Source organism: Oncorhynchus keta, chromosome 35 (genome assembly GCF_023373465.1).
Source record: "Oncorhynchus keta strain PuntledgeMale-10-30-2019 chromosome 35, Oket_V2, whole genome shotgun sequence".
Classification (NCBI taxonomy): Eukaryota; Metazoa; Chordata; class Actinopteri; order Salmoniformes; family Salmonidae; genus Oncorhynchus; species Oncorhynchus keta.
Genome location: NC_068455.1, coordinates 55,823,279 through 55,839,668, shown reverse-complemented (window position 1 = coordinate 55,839,668; position 16,390 = coordinate 55,823,279). Strand labels below are relative to the sequence as shown.

Here is a 16,390-nt window from a genome sequence, read left to right as displayed (position 1 = left end):
TTTGTTTAAATCTGTTTGTGTATTTTTTTATTTAACCTTAAACAAATTCTTATTTACAATGACGGCCTACGCCGGCCAAACCCTAACCAGGACGATGCTGGACCAATTGTGCCACGCTATAGGACTGCCGATCATGGCCAGTTGTGATACAGCCAGGGATCAAACCAGGGTTTGTAGTGACGCCTCTAGCACTGTGATGCAGTGCCATAGACCGCTGCGGCACTCGGGGGCCCTGAGTGGTGTAAATTATTTAAATTTGAGTTGGTACATTCCACATTAGCATTCCAAAATACTAAAACACACTCTCACAGCTGTAAAACGCTGACTGCTCAAGCGGCAGGAATTTTCCAGAATAAAATATCCACAAGTTCAGACCTCATAATAGGGCAATAATATGTGATTATACAGATCGACTAATCACAATATTTCAGTTAGTCTGCATAATTTAAATCTAACATTAATTTCAAGGACAAAGTCCACTTGATCAATAGTTATTATTTTAGTATCTAGGGTGACCACATCTCGGATTGTGTGGGACAGTCCCGAATATAGGCCCTTTTTCCTGCACCCTGCAACCAACCAATCATGTTCCGCATTTTATCAACAGAATTCAAATGCACTAATTGTGAAAAAAAGGTCAATTTGTCCCATATTTCAGTCAGACTTCCAATTCATTTGATGAAAAGTGACATTCCAACCTGTATCTTTTGCAGTCACTTTGCGCTTATGGCAAGATATTATATGGATATGGTGCTGGTGATGTTAAACATTTCAAATATTGTTGTTGTGATCTGCTATTATGCGCAGCGCAAGAGACGTGTGCCAATGTCATATCACCAACCAATCGCATTTGTCAAATCCTTATGGGCTAAATTCCAGCTAAACTTGGAGGACAGTTAATTTTGCTGCAGTAGGTTAAATCAGGGTCACACAGAGTGTTTCTTGGTAGTCTTAAACAATTATACTTTGAAACAAATTATACACCTCACACACATGGTTATGGGCTTAAAATAAAGTGCCTTCAGAAAGTATCGACACCCCTTGACTTTTCCACAATTTTGTTGTGTTACAGCCTGAATTTAACATTTATTAATTTGATTTGTTTTTGTCACTGGCTTACACACAATTCCCCATGTCAAATTGGAATTTTGTTTTTAGAAATCTTTACAAATTAATAAAAAATGAAAAGCTAAGGGTCTCCTGAGTGGCGCAGTGGTCAAAGGCTCTGCATCTAAGTGCTAGATGAGTCACTACAGACCTGGTTTGATCCTTGGCTGTATCACAACCAGGCGTGATCGGGAGTCCCACAGGGAGGTGCACAAATTGGCCCAGCGTCATCCAGTTAGGAGAGGGTTTGGCCAGGGGGGCTTTACTTGGCTCATCGCACTCTAGCAACTCCTTGTGGCGGACCAGGCGCCTGCATGGTAACCTCGGTTGTCAGTTGAACGGTGTTTCCTCCGACGCATTGGTGCGGCTAGCTTCCGGGTTAAGCGGGCAGGTGTTAAGAAGCTTGGTTTGTTTTGGAGGACGCATGACTCAACCTTTGCCTCTCCTGAGATCGTTGGGGAGTTGCAGCGATGAGACAAGATCAAAATTGGGGAGAAAGAAATGGATAAATGTATTGAGTTAATAAGTATTTAACCCCTTTGTTATGGCAAACCTAAATAGGTTCAGGAGTAAAAATGTGCTTTTACAAGTCATATATTAAGTTGCATGGACTCAGTCTGTGTGCAATAATAATGTTGAACATGATTTTTGAATGACTACCTCATCTCTGTACCCCACACATACAATTATCTTGAAGGTCCCTCAGTCGAGCAGTGAAAATCAAACACAGATTCAACCACGAAGACCCACCTATTGGTAGATGGGTAAAAAAAGAAATAAAAGCAGACACTGAATATCCCTTTGAGCATGGTGAAGTTAATAATTACACTTTGGATGGTGTATCAATACACCCAGTCTCGACAAAGATACAGGAAACGGCTCACGGATTTCACCCTGAGGCCTATTGAGACTTTAAAACAGTTTAATGTTTGTGAGAGGAGAAAACTGAGGATGGATCAACAGTGAAAAGAAGGACGCCTGTACAGAAATATTTTTTATTTTTTAAATGCATCCTGTTTGCAACAAAGCACTAAATTAATACTGCAAAAAATGTGGCAAAGCAATTCACTTTTTGTCCTGAATAGCTAGTGTTGTTTATAGCAAATCCAATACAACACATCACTGAGTACCACTCTCCATATTTTCAAGCACAGTGGTGGCGGCATCATATTATGGGTATGCTTGGAATCATTAAGGACTGGGGAGTTTTTCAGGATAAAACAAAATTACGTAATGGAGGCACAGGCAAAATCCTAGAGGAAAACCTGGTTCAGTCTGCTTTCCCCCAGACGCTGGGAGATGAATTCACATTTCAGCAGGGCAATAACCTAAAACACAAGGTCAAATCTACACTGGAGTTGCTTACCAAGAAGTCAGTGAACATTCTTGAGTGGCCGAGTTGCAGTTTTGACTTAAATTAACTTGAAAATCTAAGGCAAGACCTGAAAATGTTAATGGCTGGAATGGAACGGTATCAAACACAAACATATGGAAACCACGTTTGACTCGGTTTCATTAATTCCATTCCAGCCGTTCCAATGAGCCCGTTCACCTATAGCCCCCCTCTGCAACCAACAAAGTTTATAGTCTCTAGCTCAAACAGGACAGATATGTTAAGTAATCATAATCTTAGCCATTCTTCTTAGCTAGCTACATAGCCGTCCTTGTATCAGAGATAATTGCATTAATTATCGTATTTCGTATTTCGTCGCCCTAACATAGCCTTCACTGCTATTCGCCCAGGAGCTAGCAACGCTAGCTAACGCACACAGATTAGCATCACTGTAGTGCTATTCACTCAACTGTACGACTTGATTAGTTCAGTGTTAGCTAGCTACATAGCTGTCTTTGTTTCCAAGATAATTGTGTAGTTAGTGTGTGTAGCCTTGGAGTGATTATCTTAATTCACTGAGGTTCGCTAGCCAGCTATTTGTCGTCCTTAACGTAGGAGACTCTGCTAGCTAGCCAACAGCTAACAGCTAACAGCTAGCCAACGTCTACTGAATAGAACCCAACAACCCGGTCGCATTCACAGGTAGTATCACATTTTCATTTCATTACAGTACAACGGTTTGATTTGTTTGATCGTAGCTAGCTACATAGCTAGCTACATAGCCGTCTTTGTTTCAAAGATAATTGTGTAGTCTAGACCGATTTCCTAGGTTAGCTAGCCAGCTATTGTCGTTCTTTTAACTCAACGTAACGTAAACAACACTGCTAGCTAGCCAGCTAGCCCCGAACAGCAGCACTGTAGAAATTATTACACTCAACGGAACGACTTGATTAGTGTAGTGTCAACAACGCAGCTACTGCCAGCTAGCCTACTTTAGCAGTACTGCATCATTTTAATCATTTTAGTCAATAAGATTCTTGCTACGTAAGCTTAACTTTCTGAACAATCGAGACGTGTAGTCCGCTTGTCATTCCAATTTCCTTGCATTAGCGTAGCCTTTTCTGTAGCCTGTCAACTATGTGTCTGTCTATCCCTGTTCTCTCCTCTCTGCACAGACCATACAAACGCTCCACACCGCGTGGCCGCGACCACCCTAGCCTGGTGGTCCCAGCGCGTACGACCCACGTGGAGTTCCAGGTCTCTGGTAGCCTCTGGAACTGCCAATCTGCGGCCAACAAGGCAGAGTTCATCTCAGCCTATGCCTCCCTCCAGTCCCTTGACTTCTTGGCACTGACGGAAACATGGATCACCACAGATAACACTGCTACTCCTACTGCTCTCTCCTCGTCCGCCCACGTGTTCTCGCACACCCCGAGAGCTTCTGGTCAGCGGGGTGGTGGCACCGGGATCCTCATCTCTCCCAAGTGGTCTTTCTCTCTTTCTCCCCTTACCCATCTGTCTATTGCCTCCTTTGAATTCCATGCTGTCACAGTTACCAGCCCTTTCAAGCTTAACATCCTTATCATTTATCGCCCTCCAGGTTCCCTCGGAGAGTTCATCAATGAGCTTGATGCCTTGATAAGCTCCTTTCCTGAGGACGGCTCACCTCTCACAGTTCTGGGCGACTTTAACCTCCCCACGTCTACCTTTGACTCATTCCTCTCTGCCTCCTTCTTTCCACTCCTCTCCTCTTTTGACCTCACCCTCTCACCTTCCCCCTACTCACAAGGCAGGCAATACGCTTGACCTCATCTTTACTAGATGCTGTTCTTCCACTAACCTCATTGCAACTCCCTCCAAGTCTCCGACCACTACCTTGTATCCTTTTCCCTCTCGCTCTCATCCAACACTTCCCACACTGCCCCTACTCGGATGGTATCGCGCCGTCCCAACCTTCGCTCTCTCTCCCCCCGCTACTCTCTCCTCTTCCATCCTATCTTCTCTTCCCTCTGCTCAAACTTTCTCCAACCTATCTCCTGATTCTGCCTCCTCAACCCTCCTCTCCTCCCTTACTGCATCCTTTGACTCCCTATGTCCCCTATCCTCCAGGCCGGCTCGGTCCTCCCCTCCCGCTCCGTGGCTCGACGACTCATTGCGAGCTCACAGAACAGGGCTCCGGGCAGCCGAGCGGAAATGGAGGAAAACTCGCCTCCCTGCGGACCTGGCATCCTTTCACTCCCTCCTCTCTACATTTTCCTCCTCTGTCTCTGCTGCTAAAGCCACTTTCTACCACTCTAAATTCCAAGCATCTGCCTCTAACCCTAGGAAGCTCTTTGCCACCTTCTCCTCCCTCCTGAATCCTCCCCCCTCCCTCCTCCCTCTCTGCAGATGACTTCGTCAACCATTTTGAAAAGAAGGTCGATGACATCCGATCCTCGTTTGCTAAGTCAAACGACACTGCTGGTTCTGCCCACACTGCCCTACCCTATGCTCTGACCTCTTTCTCCCCTCTCTCTCCAGATGAAATCTCGCGTCTTGTGACGGCCGGCCGCCCAACAACCTGCCCGCTTGACCCTATCCCCTCCTCTCTTCTCCAGACCATTTCCGGAGACCTTCTCCCTTACCTCACCTCGCTCATCAACTCATCCCTGACCGCTGGCTACGTCCCTCCCGTCTTCAAGAGAGCGAGAGTTGCACCCCTTCTGAAAAAACCTACACTCGATCCCTCCGATGTCAACAACTACAGACCAGTATCCCTTCTCTCTTTTCTCTCCAAAACTCTTGAGCGTGCCGTCCTTGGCCAGCTCTACCGCTATCTCTCTCAGAATGACCTTCTTGATCCAAATCAGTCAGGTTTCAAGACTAGTCATTCAACTGAGACTGCTCTTCTCTCTGTATCACGGAGGCGCTCCGCACTGCTAAAGCTAACTCTCTCTCCTCTGCTCTCATCCTTCTAGACCTATCGGCTGCCTTCGATACTGTGAACCATCAGATCCTCCTCTCCACCCTCTCCGAGTTGGGCATCTCCGGCGCGGCCCACGCTTGATTGCGTCCTACCTGACAGGTCGCTCCTACCAGGTGGCGTGGCGAGAATCTGTCTCCTCACCACGCGCTCTCACCACTGGTGTCCCCCAGGGCTCTGTTCTAGGCCCTCTCTTATTCTCGCTATACACCAAGTCACTTGGCTCTGTCATAACCTCACATGGTCTCTCCTATCATTGCTATGCAGACGACACACAATTAATCTTCTCCTTTCCCCCTTCTGATGACCAGGTGGCGAATCGCATCTCTGCATGTCTTGCAGACATATCAGTGTGGATGACGGATCACCACCTCAAGCTGAACCTCAGCAAGACGGAGCTCCTCTTCCTCCCGGGGAAGGACTGCCCGTTCCATGATCTCGCCATCACGGTTGACAACTCCATTGTGTCCTCCTCCCAGAGCGCTAAGAACCTTGGCGTGATCCTGGACAACACCCTGACGTTCTCAACTAACATCAAGGCGGTGTCCCGTTCCTGTAGGTTCATGCTCTACAACATCCGCAGAGTACGACCCTGCCTCACACAGGAAGCGGCGCAGGTCCTAATCCAGGCACTTGTCATCTCCCGTCTTGATTACTGCAACTCGCTGTTGGCTGGGCTCCCTGCCTGTGCCATTAAACCCTACAACTCATCCAGAACGCCGCAGCCCGTCTGGTGTTCAACCTTCCCAAGTTCTCTCACGTCACCCCGCTCCTCCGCTCTCTCCACTGGCTTCCAGTTGAAGCTCGCATCCGCTACAAGACCATGGTGCTCGCCTACGGAGCTGTGAGGGGAACGGCACCTCAGTACCTCCAGGCTCTGATCAGGCCCTACACCCAAACAAGGGCACTGCGTTCATCCACCTCTGGCCTGCTCGCCTCCCTACCACTGAGGAAGTACAGTTCCCGCTCAGCCCAGTCAAAACTGTTCGCTGCTCTGGCCCCCAATGGTGGAACAAACTCCCTCACGACGCCAGGACAGCGGAGTCAATCACCACCTTCCGGAGACACCTGAAACCCCACCTCTTCAAGGAATACCTAGGATAGGGTAAGTAAGGGTAAGTAATCCTTCTCACCCCCCTTCTCACCCCCAACAAGATTTAGATGCAAGTGGCTGTTCCACTGGTTGTCATAAGGTGTATGCACCAATTTGTAAGTCGCTCTGGATAAGAGCGTCTGCTAAATGACTTAAATGTAATGTAAATGTAAGTGAAGCTGCTTATAACAGTGCCGCCTATAGGCCAATCGGTGCTATTGTTCATTTACCAAGTTACTCATGGCCTCAAATTTCTGTAAGCCAAATTAGGAAAAACTACCAATCTATGCCCAAGTCATTTGACCATGACAAGAAAAGGAAAAATAATTCAGAATATATTTTTGGTCAATCATCAAACCAACGTGTAGGCCTAACCAAATAGTATGTTTTAACATGATTTGTCCTGGATGAACCTATCAGGTGTGTTAATTAACCTACAGTATAGATCATGGCCATACAATATTACCACTATCATGTTAAGAGTCTAAGAGGAGAAATACACACTAAAATGTATTCATGCTACTGCTGAGATACCGAGGAAACATTTGAGCTTCAAAACTACATTCCAAAAGAGTTCACGGGGGGCGGGGGGTAAAATGAACAAGACATGGAACGAAATCACGAATCAAATGACAAATAGTACACCTTTTCAGAGTGATTTTATTGAGAAACAAAATGGACATAAATATTTCTCATATCATTCAGGGCAAATAGTGCCAAATGCACTCTTAAACACATTTCTTTTCGAGATGGAATGGGACTATACAACAGTTTAGAAATGTTCTAAAATTCAGGATGTATACAAAGTGTATTATTTCATTCAAACACATGAGCAATACAGTCATATGTTAAGTGGGAAATTAGATTTGAAGCAGCAGGGCTTCCCTTGTGAGTGCAATTTCACTTTCAAAAGGTATTGAAAAATATCAGCCAAAATGCATAATATGCCTCCCCTGCCTTAGATGTGGAGTAAAATAAAAATATATATTATTTACACATTCATTCACAACACCTGTATCGATTGTTTTAATGGTTTTATATGCATTTTAAAAAGGCGAATGTGATGAGCAACTGATTGCATTCATCGCACTAATGCATAAAACTGCTAGAGTTAAGTGCAATGACTGATTCAACTACTGCTACAACACCTCCAACTGAAGGACTCACATTAAAAAATAAAACGTGCACATGGTTGCTTTTTGTTAAATACCTAAAATCTAATTATACCTGAAATCTATATTTACATTCTGTTTTCAGCGGGGAAATACAAAACATCACTAAGCTATCAGTTAACATACAAGACAGATATCGAACAGTGAAGATAAAGGTCCGCACATTCCCCATCCATCCCACGACCACGTCGAAACGCATAGCGAGACGGAACTAAGATGGCCAACCGAGCACGACACTTTTGCGACACCTGAAAAGAGAGCATACCAAATAGTAACACGGTCATCCACAAGATGCAGTCAAGTTCCACGGCATGCATTCTCTCCTATTCGATCAACAGGCTTGACAGCCTCGGCATTATCAACCTATGACAAGACAGAAAACCTGACAGATCTAAGACATTACCTAGAGAAACTATCAAAGCACCCAGTGTTTATATTAACACTACACCGAACAAAAATATAAAACGCAACAATTTTAAAGACATTACTGAGTTACAGTTCATAAGGAAATCAGTCAACTGAAATTCATCGGGCCCTAATCTACAGATTGCACATGACTGGGAATACAGATATGCATCTGTTGGTAACACAGATAACTTAAAGAAATGGTAGGGGCTTCAGTCAGAAAAGCAGTCAGTACCTGGTGTGACCACCATTTGCCTCATGCAGCACAACACATCTCATTCACATAGAGAGTTGATCAGGCTGCTGATTATGGCCCGTGGAATATTGTCCCACTCCTCTTCAATGGCTGTTCAAAGTTGCTGTACATTGGCCAGACCTGGAACACTGTTGTACACGTTGATCCAGAGCATGCCAAACACACTCAATGGGTGACATGTCTGGTGAGTACGCAGGCCATGGAAGAACTGGGACATTGTCAACTTACAGGAATAGTGTGCAGATCCTTGTGACATGAGGCCGTGCCTTTTCATGCTGAAACTTGAGGTGATGGCTGCGGATGAATGGCATGACAATGGGCCTCAGGATCTCGGCACAGTACCTCTGTGCATTCAAATTGCCATCAATAAAATACAAATTGTGTTAGTTGTCAGTAGCAACTGCCTGCCTATAGCATAACCCCACTGCCACCATGGAACACTCTGTTCACAATGTTGACATCAGCAAACCACTTGCCCACACGATGCCATACATCTGCCCGGAAGTTGAAACTGATTAATCCGTAAAGAATACACCTTTTGCCAGTGGCCATCAAAGGTGATAATTTGCCAACTGAAGTCGGTTACAACTCCAAACTGCAGTCAGGTCAAAACCCTGGTGAGGACGACGAGCACGCAGATGAGCTTCCCTGAGACAGTTTCTGACTGTTTGGGCAGAAATTCTTCAGTCGTGCAAACCCAGTTTCATCAGATGTCCCGGTGGCTGGTCTCAGACGATCCCGCAGGTGAAGAAGCCGGATGTGGAGGTCCTGGGCTGGCGTGGTTACAGGTGGTCTGCAGTTGTGAGACCGTTTGGACGTACTGCCAAATTCTCTAAAGTGACATTGGAGGCGGCTTACAGTAGAGAAATGACATTCAAATTCTCTGGTGGACATTCCTGCAGTCAGCATGCCAATTGCACACTCTCAAAACTTGAGACATCTGTGGCATTGTGCTGTGTGACTAAACTTCACATTTTCGAAGTGGCCTTTTATTGTCCCCAACACAAGCTGAACCTGTGTTATGATCATGCCGTTTAATCAGCTTCATGATATGCCACACCGGTCTGGTGGATGGATTATCTTGGCAAAGGAGAAATACTCACCAACAGGGATGTAAACAAACTTGCGCACAAAATTTGAGAGAAATAAGCTTTTTCAGGGTATTGAACATTTCTGGGGATCTTTTATTTCAGCTCATTAAACATGGGAGCAACACTTTATATGGTACGTTTATATTTTTGTTCAGTGTAGTTCCCAGGGAACTTAAAATCACGCTAACCTGTGAAAGCTAGTCAGGTCTCACCTGGACAAGTGGGAAAAAGGTTAGTAAGCATAGCGCGCCCGCTCGGCGTAGGGGTCCCGCGGGATGTCATAAGCCAAGCTTCTGGGGAGGGAGGACACCGGGGAGAGGCGCGCGCGCTCGTACGCGTAGCCCTCAGCATCAGCAGGGATTCGCCGGATCGGGCTCCGGTCGCGGGAGTAGTATGAGGAGATGGAGGCTGGTAGAGGAGGGAGGGGACAGCGCTCGTATAGGTCGAGGCTAGAGGGCGGCAGGCGCTCCCTCATTATGGCTGAGGAGGAGGGGGGAGGTGGGGCTGGCAAAGGGACAGACCGGCGCTCTTCGAAATAACTGGCTCCATACGAGCGAGCCCGGTACTTCTCGTAGAAGTCCACAACACCATAAGGATCCCGGTCCTCGTAAGATGACCGGCGCACTGGGTTGGCTGGGATCACACCATAGCTCGAGCTGGTGCAGCCGTACGCTGCCTCGCTGGCGTATGTCCGGGCCATGCATTGTTCGGCAGCGCTCATTCCATAACCCTGCGGGACACTGTAACTCATTGCGCTCTCGTAGCCCGCGCCCCTGCCATACCCGGGTACACTGCCGCTGCCGTAAACAGACCCTCTGTTGCCAAAGTCGTGCACGGAAGCGTAGCTGCCACTGTAACCTGGATCGCCGCCACTGAAGCCCCGTTGATAAACGCGACCGCTGCGACTCCCCCCGCCGAACCTGTGGGCACCGCCATCGAATCCGTCAGAGCGTGGCTCGGCACCCTCTCTGTAGTTGCCCAATGTGTCGAGCGGACATTCTTTGGACCAGTGGCCTTCCTGCCCGCACCGATAACAACCAGTCCTCTCTCCCATGCCAGGCGTAGTACGCAGGCGGCTAGTCGAAAGCTTCACGCTCAGCAGTTTGCCTTTAAAAAAAAAAAAAAAAAAAAGACGCAAGAGTTTACGACGATACAATAAACTGTTCCATCTATATCTATGCATATGAGCTACGGAATCAGAAAGGAGACGGGCACGTACTAAAACACTATCCTAATAGCCTACATTTTAAAACACCTCTGAACGTAAACACTGACGATTGTTCTATCCAAGCAACACTGACCCAGGTATACGGAAATATATCCACAACTGACACACAAGTCCATATTCTGGGATGAATTTTAAAGATACAAAAATTAGTACAACAAGTGGATTTGGATAGTGGTTGACTGCCCCTTACTTTCACTACTTACCTTTATCCATGACTTACCTATCAGTTTTGTTAAGACCTTTTCTTAGTGAATAGAACTCATTCTAATTATCAGGGTGGACCTACACCACACCGGGCACTGACCAACCAAGCCCTGCCTGTGTGAGTTCACCTTGGAAGGCTGTGTTGTCCAGCCCACTGACAGCCTCCATGGCATCCTCCACACGCTCCAAGTGGACAAAGGCGTAGTCCTTCACTATGTCACACTCCACCACTGGGCCGTACTCCTCAAACTTGGCCCGTAGTTCTTGGTTGGTACAGCTGCTGTTGATATTACCCACGTGGAGCTTGGTAGAGGCTTTGGGTCTGCCGCGGCTCATCTCCACATTCATGGCCTGCCCGTTGAGCTCGTAGTGGTGGAGATTCTTGATGGCATCTTCTGCCTTGGCTTTGTCATCCATGTGCACAAAGCCAAAGTTCTTGACTATGTCGCACTCTGAGATCTTGCCATACTGGGAGAAGAGGGAGCGCAGCTCCTCCACCGTGGTGTCTGGAGACAAATTCCCAATGAAGATTTTCACCATGATGATGCTCCTGTATATAAACAGTGGAAGAGGAAATTAAACTGATGAAACATGAAATAACTTGGCTCAGGAAGTCTTATGAACCTAAGAGTACATTGATTATTTGACTATTTGATAAATTCGCTCTATCAATAATCCGCTGTGCAAGAGGATGCATTGGATCATTAACAGGACCAATTTACCAATCATAATGCTGGTTACTCTCTGCCACCAGTGTCAGAAGCAGCTAGCAGGTTTGCAACTAGACAAGCTGTCCATTGGTCATTAATTCAGCCCAATGATTCAGGCACGTAAGCGAACGTTTAAAATACATCGCCATCTCAGCATAGTTAAAGCATACATTTGCACGTGTAGTCATTTGTAACGTGCAAGACAGCTAGCGACACCGAATTGCCTCTTGTGGCAACTCTAGCAAGTGTCCGCATATGCATGCATAACGAGCATGCTATCCTAACAATAGATCCGAAACGCGTTCATAGCTGTGTCAGTTATTTGCTGTTCACATAAGGAAATATGCAACGTCAAAATGTACATAATTTTTTTATTTTAAAAACGCCATAAATCACATTTTCTACTTTCGTACCTTTCACTGTGGGATGCCACTGGTCTCCGAGATGAAATGGCGCCGCGCCTGCTAGCCACAGCACAATCTCTGCCCATCCCCTCAAAAGGCAAAACCAGATTGGAGGGCGTCGAAATCAGACTGGTTGATTGGACGAAAGCAGCATACGTGCATTTCTTTCCGACTGTACTTGATTTAGTAGTACCAGGTTTTAGTCGGTATTATCAGAAAAGCATTAATTTCAATTTAGTGTCGATGTGGATAAATTATGAAGAGAGCATACATAAAGAAAATTGGCACAAAAAAATACTTTATGGTTTATTAAAAAATAAAATGCGAAAAACGTACACGCTTGGACTTAGGAAAAATACAAACTACAACAATTCCCAAAATAGCTTCGCTGTAAAAGGCACCCATAGAAAGTGATTAAGACAAGAAAGAGCCCCTTACCTTAATGATTATGTCATAGCCCTGAGTTATGCTCATGTTATTTGCTGTATTGAACAGGTTCATGTTTAGTAGCAATGAATATTCAATGAACACAGGTGAATTTGATTTACTAAAACATAGATTGTTAGAAAACCATATTTAATATATTGCTATATCCTCTTGAATTGCTGTATATCAGATTGGGCCTTCCCGAATTACGCAAGAAGATTACTTTTGGCGGTGTATGAATCTATACGTTCTATGCACACTGTTCAAATTAGTACAAACTTAAATGCTTCTTTTTGGTTAGGAGACGTATGCAGATATTATTGATGAAGCATATCAACTGAGACAAATTGGAATGTTTGTTTTGGGATACGGATAATGTCACCGTGACAACAACTCTAAGCAAAAGCAGTATGACGAGGATTTCCTCAACACGAAGTGGAATGTCCTCTTGAGAAAACAGATGTTCATGAACGTTCTCAAAGCCAGTGCATGAATTTCACAAATATTCATACCGGTTTATTCTTAAATCGTGTATTACTGGGGGAAAATTCAAAACAAAAATGTGGTTGAATGACTGAGCGAAACATGGCATGAATGAGAATTTGTCATTAATAGCTGAAAACAATTAAATGAATGAAAAATATTTCTCAAGTAAGACAAAACTCTCTAAACTATGGTCACCTCAATACGCCAAATTCAGTGGCCAATTTGCTTTGAGGAGATTCTTAAAAATAAAAAGATGTATCATTTCTAAAAAAAGAATTTAAAAAAAGACAAACAAAGCGAGTGGAAAGCCGGTATAGTTAAGCTAGTATTAACATCACACACACAGTGCCAGACCTGTGGTTCCAGATAGCTAAGTGTCCTTGTAAGTGACAACTGGAAATAAAGGAAGTATGTTGACTTGAATATGGATTGATTAGTCAGTTGAAGATGAAGATTCATCTGCCGACGGCTGGCACACAGGTGCCAGGACGATGCACATGCCGATTTCCGCCTGCATCATTCTCGTGCCATCACATTCCGAGTCACGAAAGGTTTGTTTGCGGCACAGCTCGATGGAACCATGCAGCTCGGAGGAGGAATGGTAGCAAAGGAAAAGTCTGGCGAGTCATACACACCTAGAAAAGAGCAGAGCATTCGCTTTGAGAATTGGATTGTGTTTTACGGTTTAAAAGCACTGTGGGGGGGGGCATAGTTTATGTTCTTCATTGAAGAACTATTAGGATGAACACGAGTCTACAGTTCCCAGCCCCCACTGTGTCATCATCATCATGTACCTTTTTACATTCAATGGCACGCACCATTCCAAATGTCACAGAGCAATGGGCCAGTACTCCTGGTTGGTTGGCTCACCTTGGCAGTATGTAGCTCAGTAAGCATAGCGTGTCCGATCGGTGTAAGAGTCCCTGGCCTGTGGGACGGCGTACGAGGAGCTTCTGGAGGACGACACCGGGGACAGCCGTGAACGCTCATAACCATAGCTGTCAGAGGTGACAGGCACTCGTCTGATCGGGCTGCGGTCTCGCAAGTAGTACGAGGCGGTCGCCGAGGATGGTGGTAGAGGGCGACGCTCGTACGGGTCGACACTAGAGGAGAGCCTTGAGAGGGAGGAAGAGGGGGGAGGGGGGATATAGGCCAGACGGCGCTCTTCAAAATAGCTTGAGCCGTATGGCCGTGCCCTGTACTTCTCATAATAGTCAACATGAATGCTGTAACGGTCTCGCTCATAGGCCGATACCCTCTCGGGATAAGAGCTCGGTAGCCTGCCACTGTACCGATCCCTGGCATCGGCGCTGTACTCCCGAGCAGAGCCATAGCTAGGCCTACGGCTCAAAGGGGGAAGAGGCGGCCCCCCCAGATAACTGGACGATCTGCTATACCCTAGTCTGCCCATGTAATAGGATGCCGCAGCTCTTGGGGGCATCCCGTAGCCACTCGGATATCTTTCGCTACTCCTGCTGAAACCTGGGGGACCCCGTGGGAAACCCCTGCCCATCATTAGGCCACCTCTGGGGCGTTCACCACTGTCACCATAGCTACCGCCGTTCTGACCGCCGTTCGGGCAATCTTTCGACCAGTGACCCTGTTTCCCGCAGACATAGCAGCCAGTTTGAGCTCCCATTCCCGGGACCGTGCGCAGGCGACTGGTGGACAGATGCACGCTCATCAGCTTGCCTTTTGAGGAGAGAGAAGAGACGCATGAGACGGTTGGGTTCTGACACGCACACCACTGCTTCTTAACGGCTGTTATTTCCTCATTGCAAATACTTATATATTAGCATCAATTAGTTCACCTGCACTGTTACGTTGAAACCGGATAAAATAATCACGAAAGAATCACGACTTTAGTGCCATTACGTATCCATTAAAAACTCAGAGAATTAAACCAAAATGCTTTTCGGCATCACTTTACGATCTTTATGCCATCTAAAGGGAAGTGCATTCCGTAACTACAGAAAGCTCAGACTATCTGCGGGTTCACCTTGGAAGGCTGTGTTGTCCAGCCTACTGATGGCCTCCATGGCATCATCCACAGACTCCATGTGGACAAATGCATAGTCTTTCACTATGTCAGCCTCCACCACAGGGCCATACTCCTCAAACTTGGTCTTCAGCTCCTCGTTGGTGCAACCCTCTGGGATGTTGCTGACATGCAGCTTGGTGGTGGACTTTGGTCTGCCGCGGCTCATCTCCACGTTCATTTGCTCCCCGTTGAGCTCATGGTGGTGAAGGTTCTTGATTGCCTCCTCCGCTTCGGCTTTGTCGTTCATGTGCACAAAGCCAAAGTTCTTGACGATGTCGCACTCTGAGATCTTGCCATACTGGGAGAAGAGAGTGCGTAGCTCGTCCACGGTGGTGTCGGAATCAAGATTGCCTATGAATATTTTCACCATCTTCAAATCTGTGGCGTGTTATTCCTGGAAGTGGAGACAAGCAGTTGTTTGTTTACCAAGTCCATTTCAACTATGTGAAGCATGAAGAAAAATACCAGGTCCAAAATTTGCCATGCAATTTCACAACTAATGTTATGATTATAGGCCTACTTTAATAAAATGTCAAAAGAGAATAAGTTCGCAAGCTATCTGACGTACAGTAGCTAGCAACTCAATCTAGCTAATGTTATCTAGTTACCTACCGCTAGCTAATTCTCCAGCTAACAGTAACTGACCAGGCCAAATAGGAAAGTTAACGTTAGTATTGAGAACTTTCCATTTAATCTTTCATGGCTATTAAGAGAACGTATTTTATAAATATATACATTTTTATTTTTATCTTGCAGCTAACGTCGTAAGTCTGACCGTGGTTATAAAAACTAGAAATTTCCTCACTTTAGCCAGTTAACGTCAGCTAGTTGCTTGTTCTGTCGGAATTAACTTAGCTAGTTTAGTTAGCTACCTGTTCTGTTAACAACCTGGCTGACACTCTTGAAAACCTCCAACTGAAATCCAAATGAGGTTTATAACCTAGCCAGCTAGCTTGGTCTTCGTTTGCGTGAACTAGTTTCTAACATTATATATCTATATTATTTGTTGTTGAAAAGAAACGTTCGCACGGTATGGAGCTAGCTATGATTAATTCTGGTCAAACAAAACACATCGTGATTATATCGTACAGGGTGTCTTAGCCCTCCCTCTAGCAACTTGTTGAATACAAATCAACACTGATTGAGATTCCATTTCCACCATGTCCCCCTTACCTGAATAACGACTCAAACTGCAAATGCCAATGAATGAATTCTGAAATGGCGCCGTGATTATTTTTAGGAAGTGTGTGACGCAATCAAAGGGATACATAAAAAGCAATGGCGCCCCCGCCTGTTCAGTCGAGATACGACATCAATTATAAAGTTACGCATCATGTCATGTTTTTACGTAAACTGACCCAATTCATAATACTGTTGTAAATAGTCTTGTATGGGAACGTCTTATTACAAGTGGATAAAAAGGATGACCATTTTTATCAACTAATTGTACAAAGAGCCCTATAATGAAATTT

At 45.6% G+C, this 16,390-nt stretch overlaps 2 protein-coding genes across 7 annotated transcripts; both read right to left on the bottom strand.

The window, feature by feature from the left end:
* Positions 1–7,137: 7,137 nt before the first annotated feature.
* LOC118368659 (RNA-binding protein 4.1-like) lies at positions 7,138–12,197 on the bottom strand. 3 transcript variants are annotated; one of them, XM_035752947.2, is made up of 4 exons: positions 11,975–12,197; positions 10,980–11,401; positions 9,632–10,526; positions 7,773–7,915 (listed from the first exon to the last, which is right to left on the bottom strand). In XM_035752947.2, exons 1-3 carry the CDS (start codon positions 12,049–12,051, stop codon positions 9,652–9,654), a joined length of 1,374 nt encoding a protein of 457 aa, XP_035608840.1. In that variant the 5' UTR covers positions 12,052–12,197; the 3' UTR covers positions 7,773–7,915; positions 9,632–9,651. The 3 variants fall into 3 exon arrangements, with proteins under 3 accessions (XP_052353104.1, XP_035608841.1, XP_035608840.1); XM_052497144.1 differs by having other exon boundaries at positions 7,138–10,526; XM_035752948.2 differs by lacking the exon at positions 9,632–10,526 and having other exon boundaries at positions 7,138–7,915; positions 11,975–12,119.
* Positions 12,198–12,258: 61 nt separating this feature from the next.
* LOC118368660 (RNA-binding protein 4.1-like) lies at positions 12,259–16,199 on the bottom strand. Of its 4 annotated transcripts, none has more exons than XM_035752952.2 (3): positions 16,092–16,199; positions 14,877–15,312; positions 12,259–13,512 (listed from the first exon to the last, which is right to left on the bottom strand). In XM_035752952.2, exons 2-3 carry the CDS (start codon positions 15,286–15,288, stop codon positions 13,394–13,396), a joined length of 531 nt encoding a protein of 176 aa, XP_035608845.1. In that variant the 5' UTR covers positions 15,289–15,312; positions 16,092–16,199; the 3' UTR covers positions 12,259–13,393. The 4 variants fall into 4 exon arrangements, with proteins under 4 accessions (XP_035608845.1, XP_052353105.1, XP_035608844.1 ...); XM_052497145.1 differs by lacking the exon at positions 12,259–13,512 and adding an exon at positions 13,748–14,569; XM_035752951.2 differs by lacking the exons at positions 12,259–13,512; positions 16,092–16,199 and adding exons at positions 13,748–14,569; positions 15,724–15,977.
* Positions 16,200–16,390: the final 191 nt, after the last annotated feature.

Bases quoted from the DNA above. Each gene is read 5' to 3' on its own strand.
- LOC118368660 (XM_052497145.1), bottom strand. From the start codon at position 15,288: ATGGTGAAAATATTCATAGGCAATCTTGATTCCGACACCACCGTGGAC. The intron at 14,570-14,876 runs GTGAACCCGCAG...TCTCCTCAAAAG, and splicing joins GGACAACACAGCCTTCCAAG to GCAAGCTGATGAGCGTGCAT.
- LOC118368659 (XM_052497144.1), bottom strand. From the start codon at position 12,051: ATGGGCAGAGATTGTGCTGTGGCTAGCAGGCGCGGCGCCATTTCATCT. The intron at 11,402-11,974 runs GTACGAAAGTAG...GTTTATATACAG, and splicing joins GTGGCATCCCACAGTGAAAG to GAGCATCATCATGGTGAAAA. The intron at 10,527-10,979 runs GTGAACTCACAC...TTTTTTTTAAAG, and splicing joins GGACAACACAGCCTTCCAAG to GCAAACTGCTGAGCGTGAAG.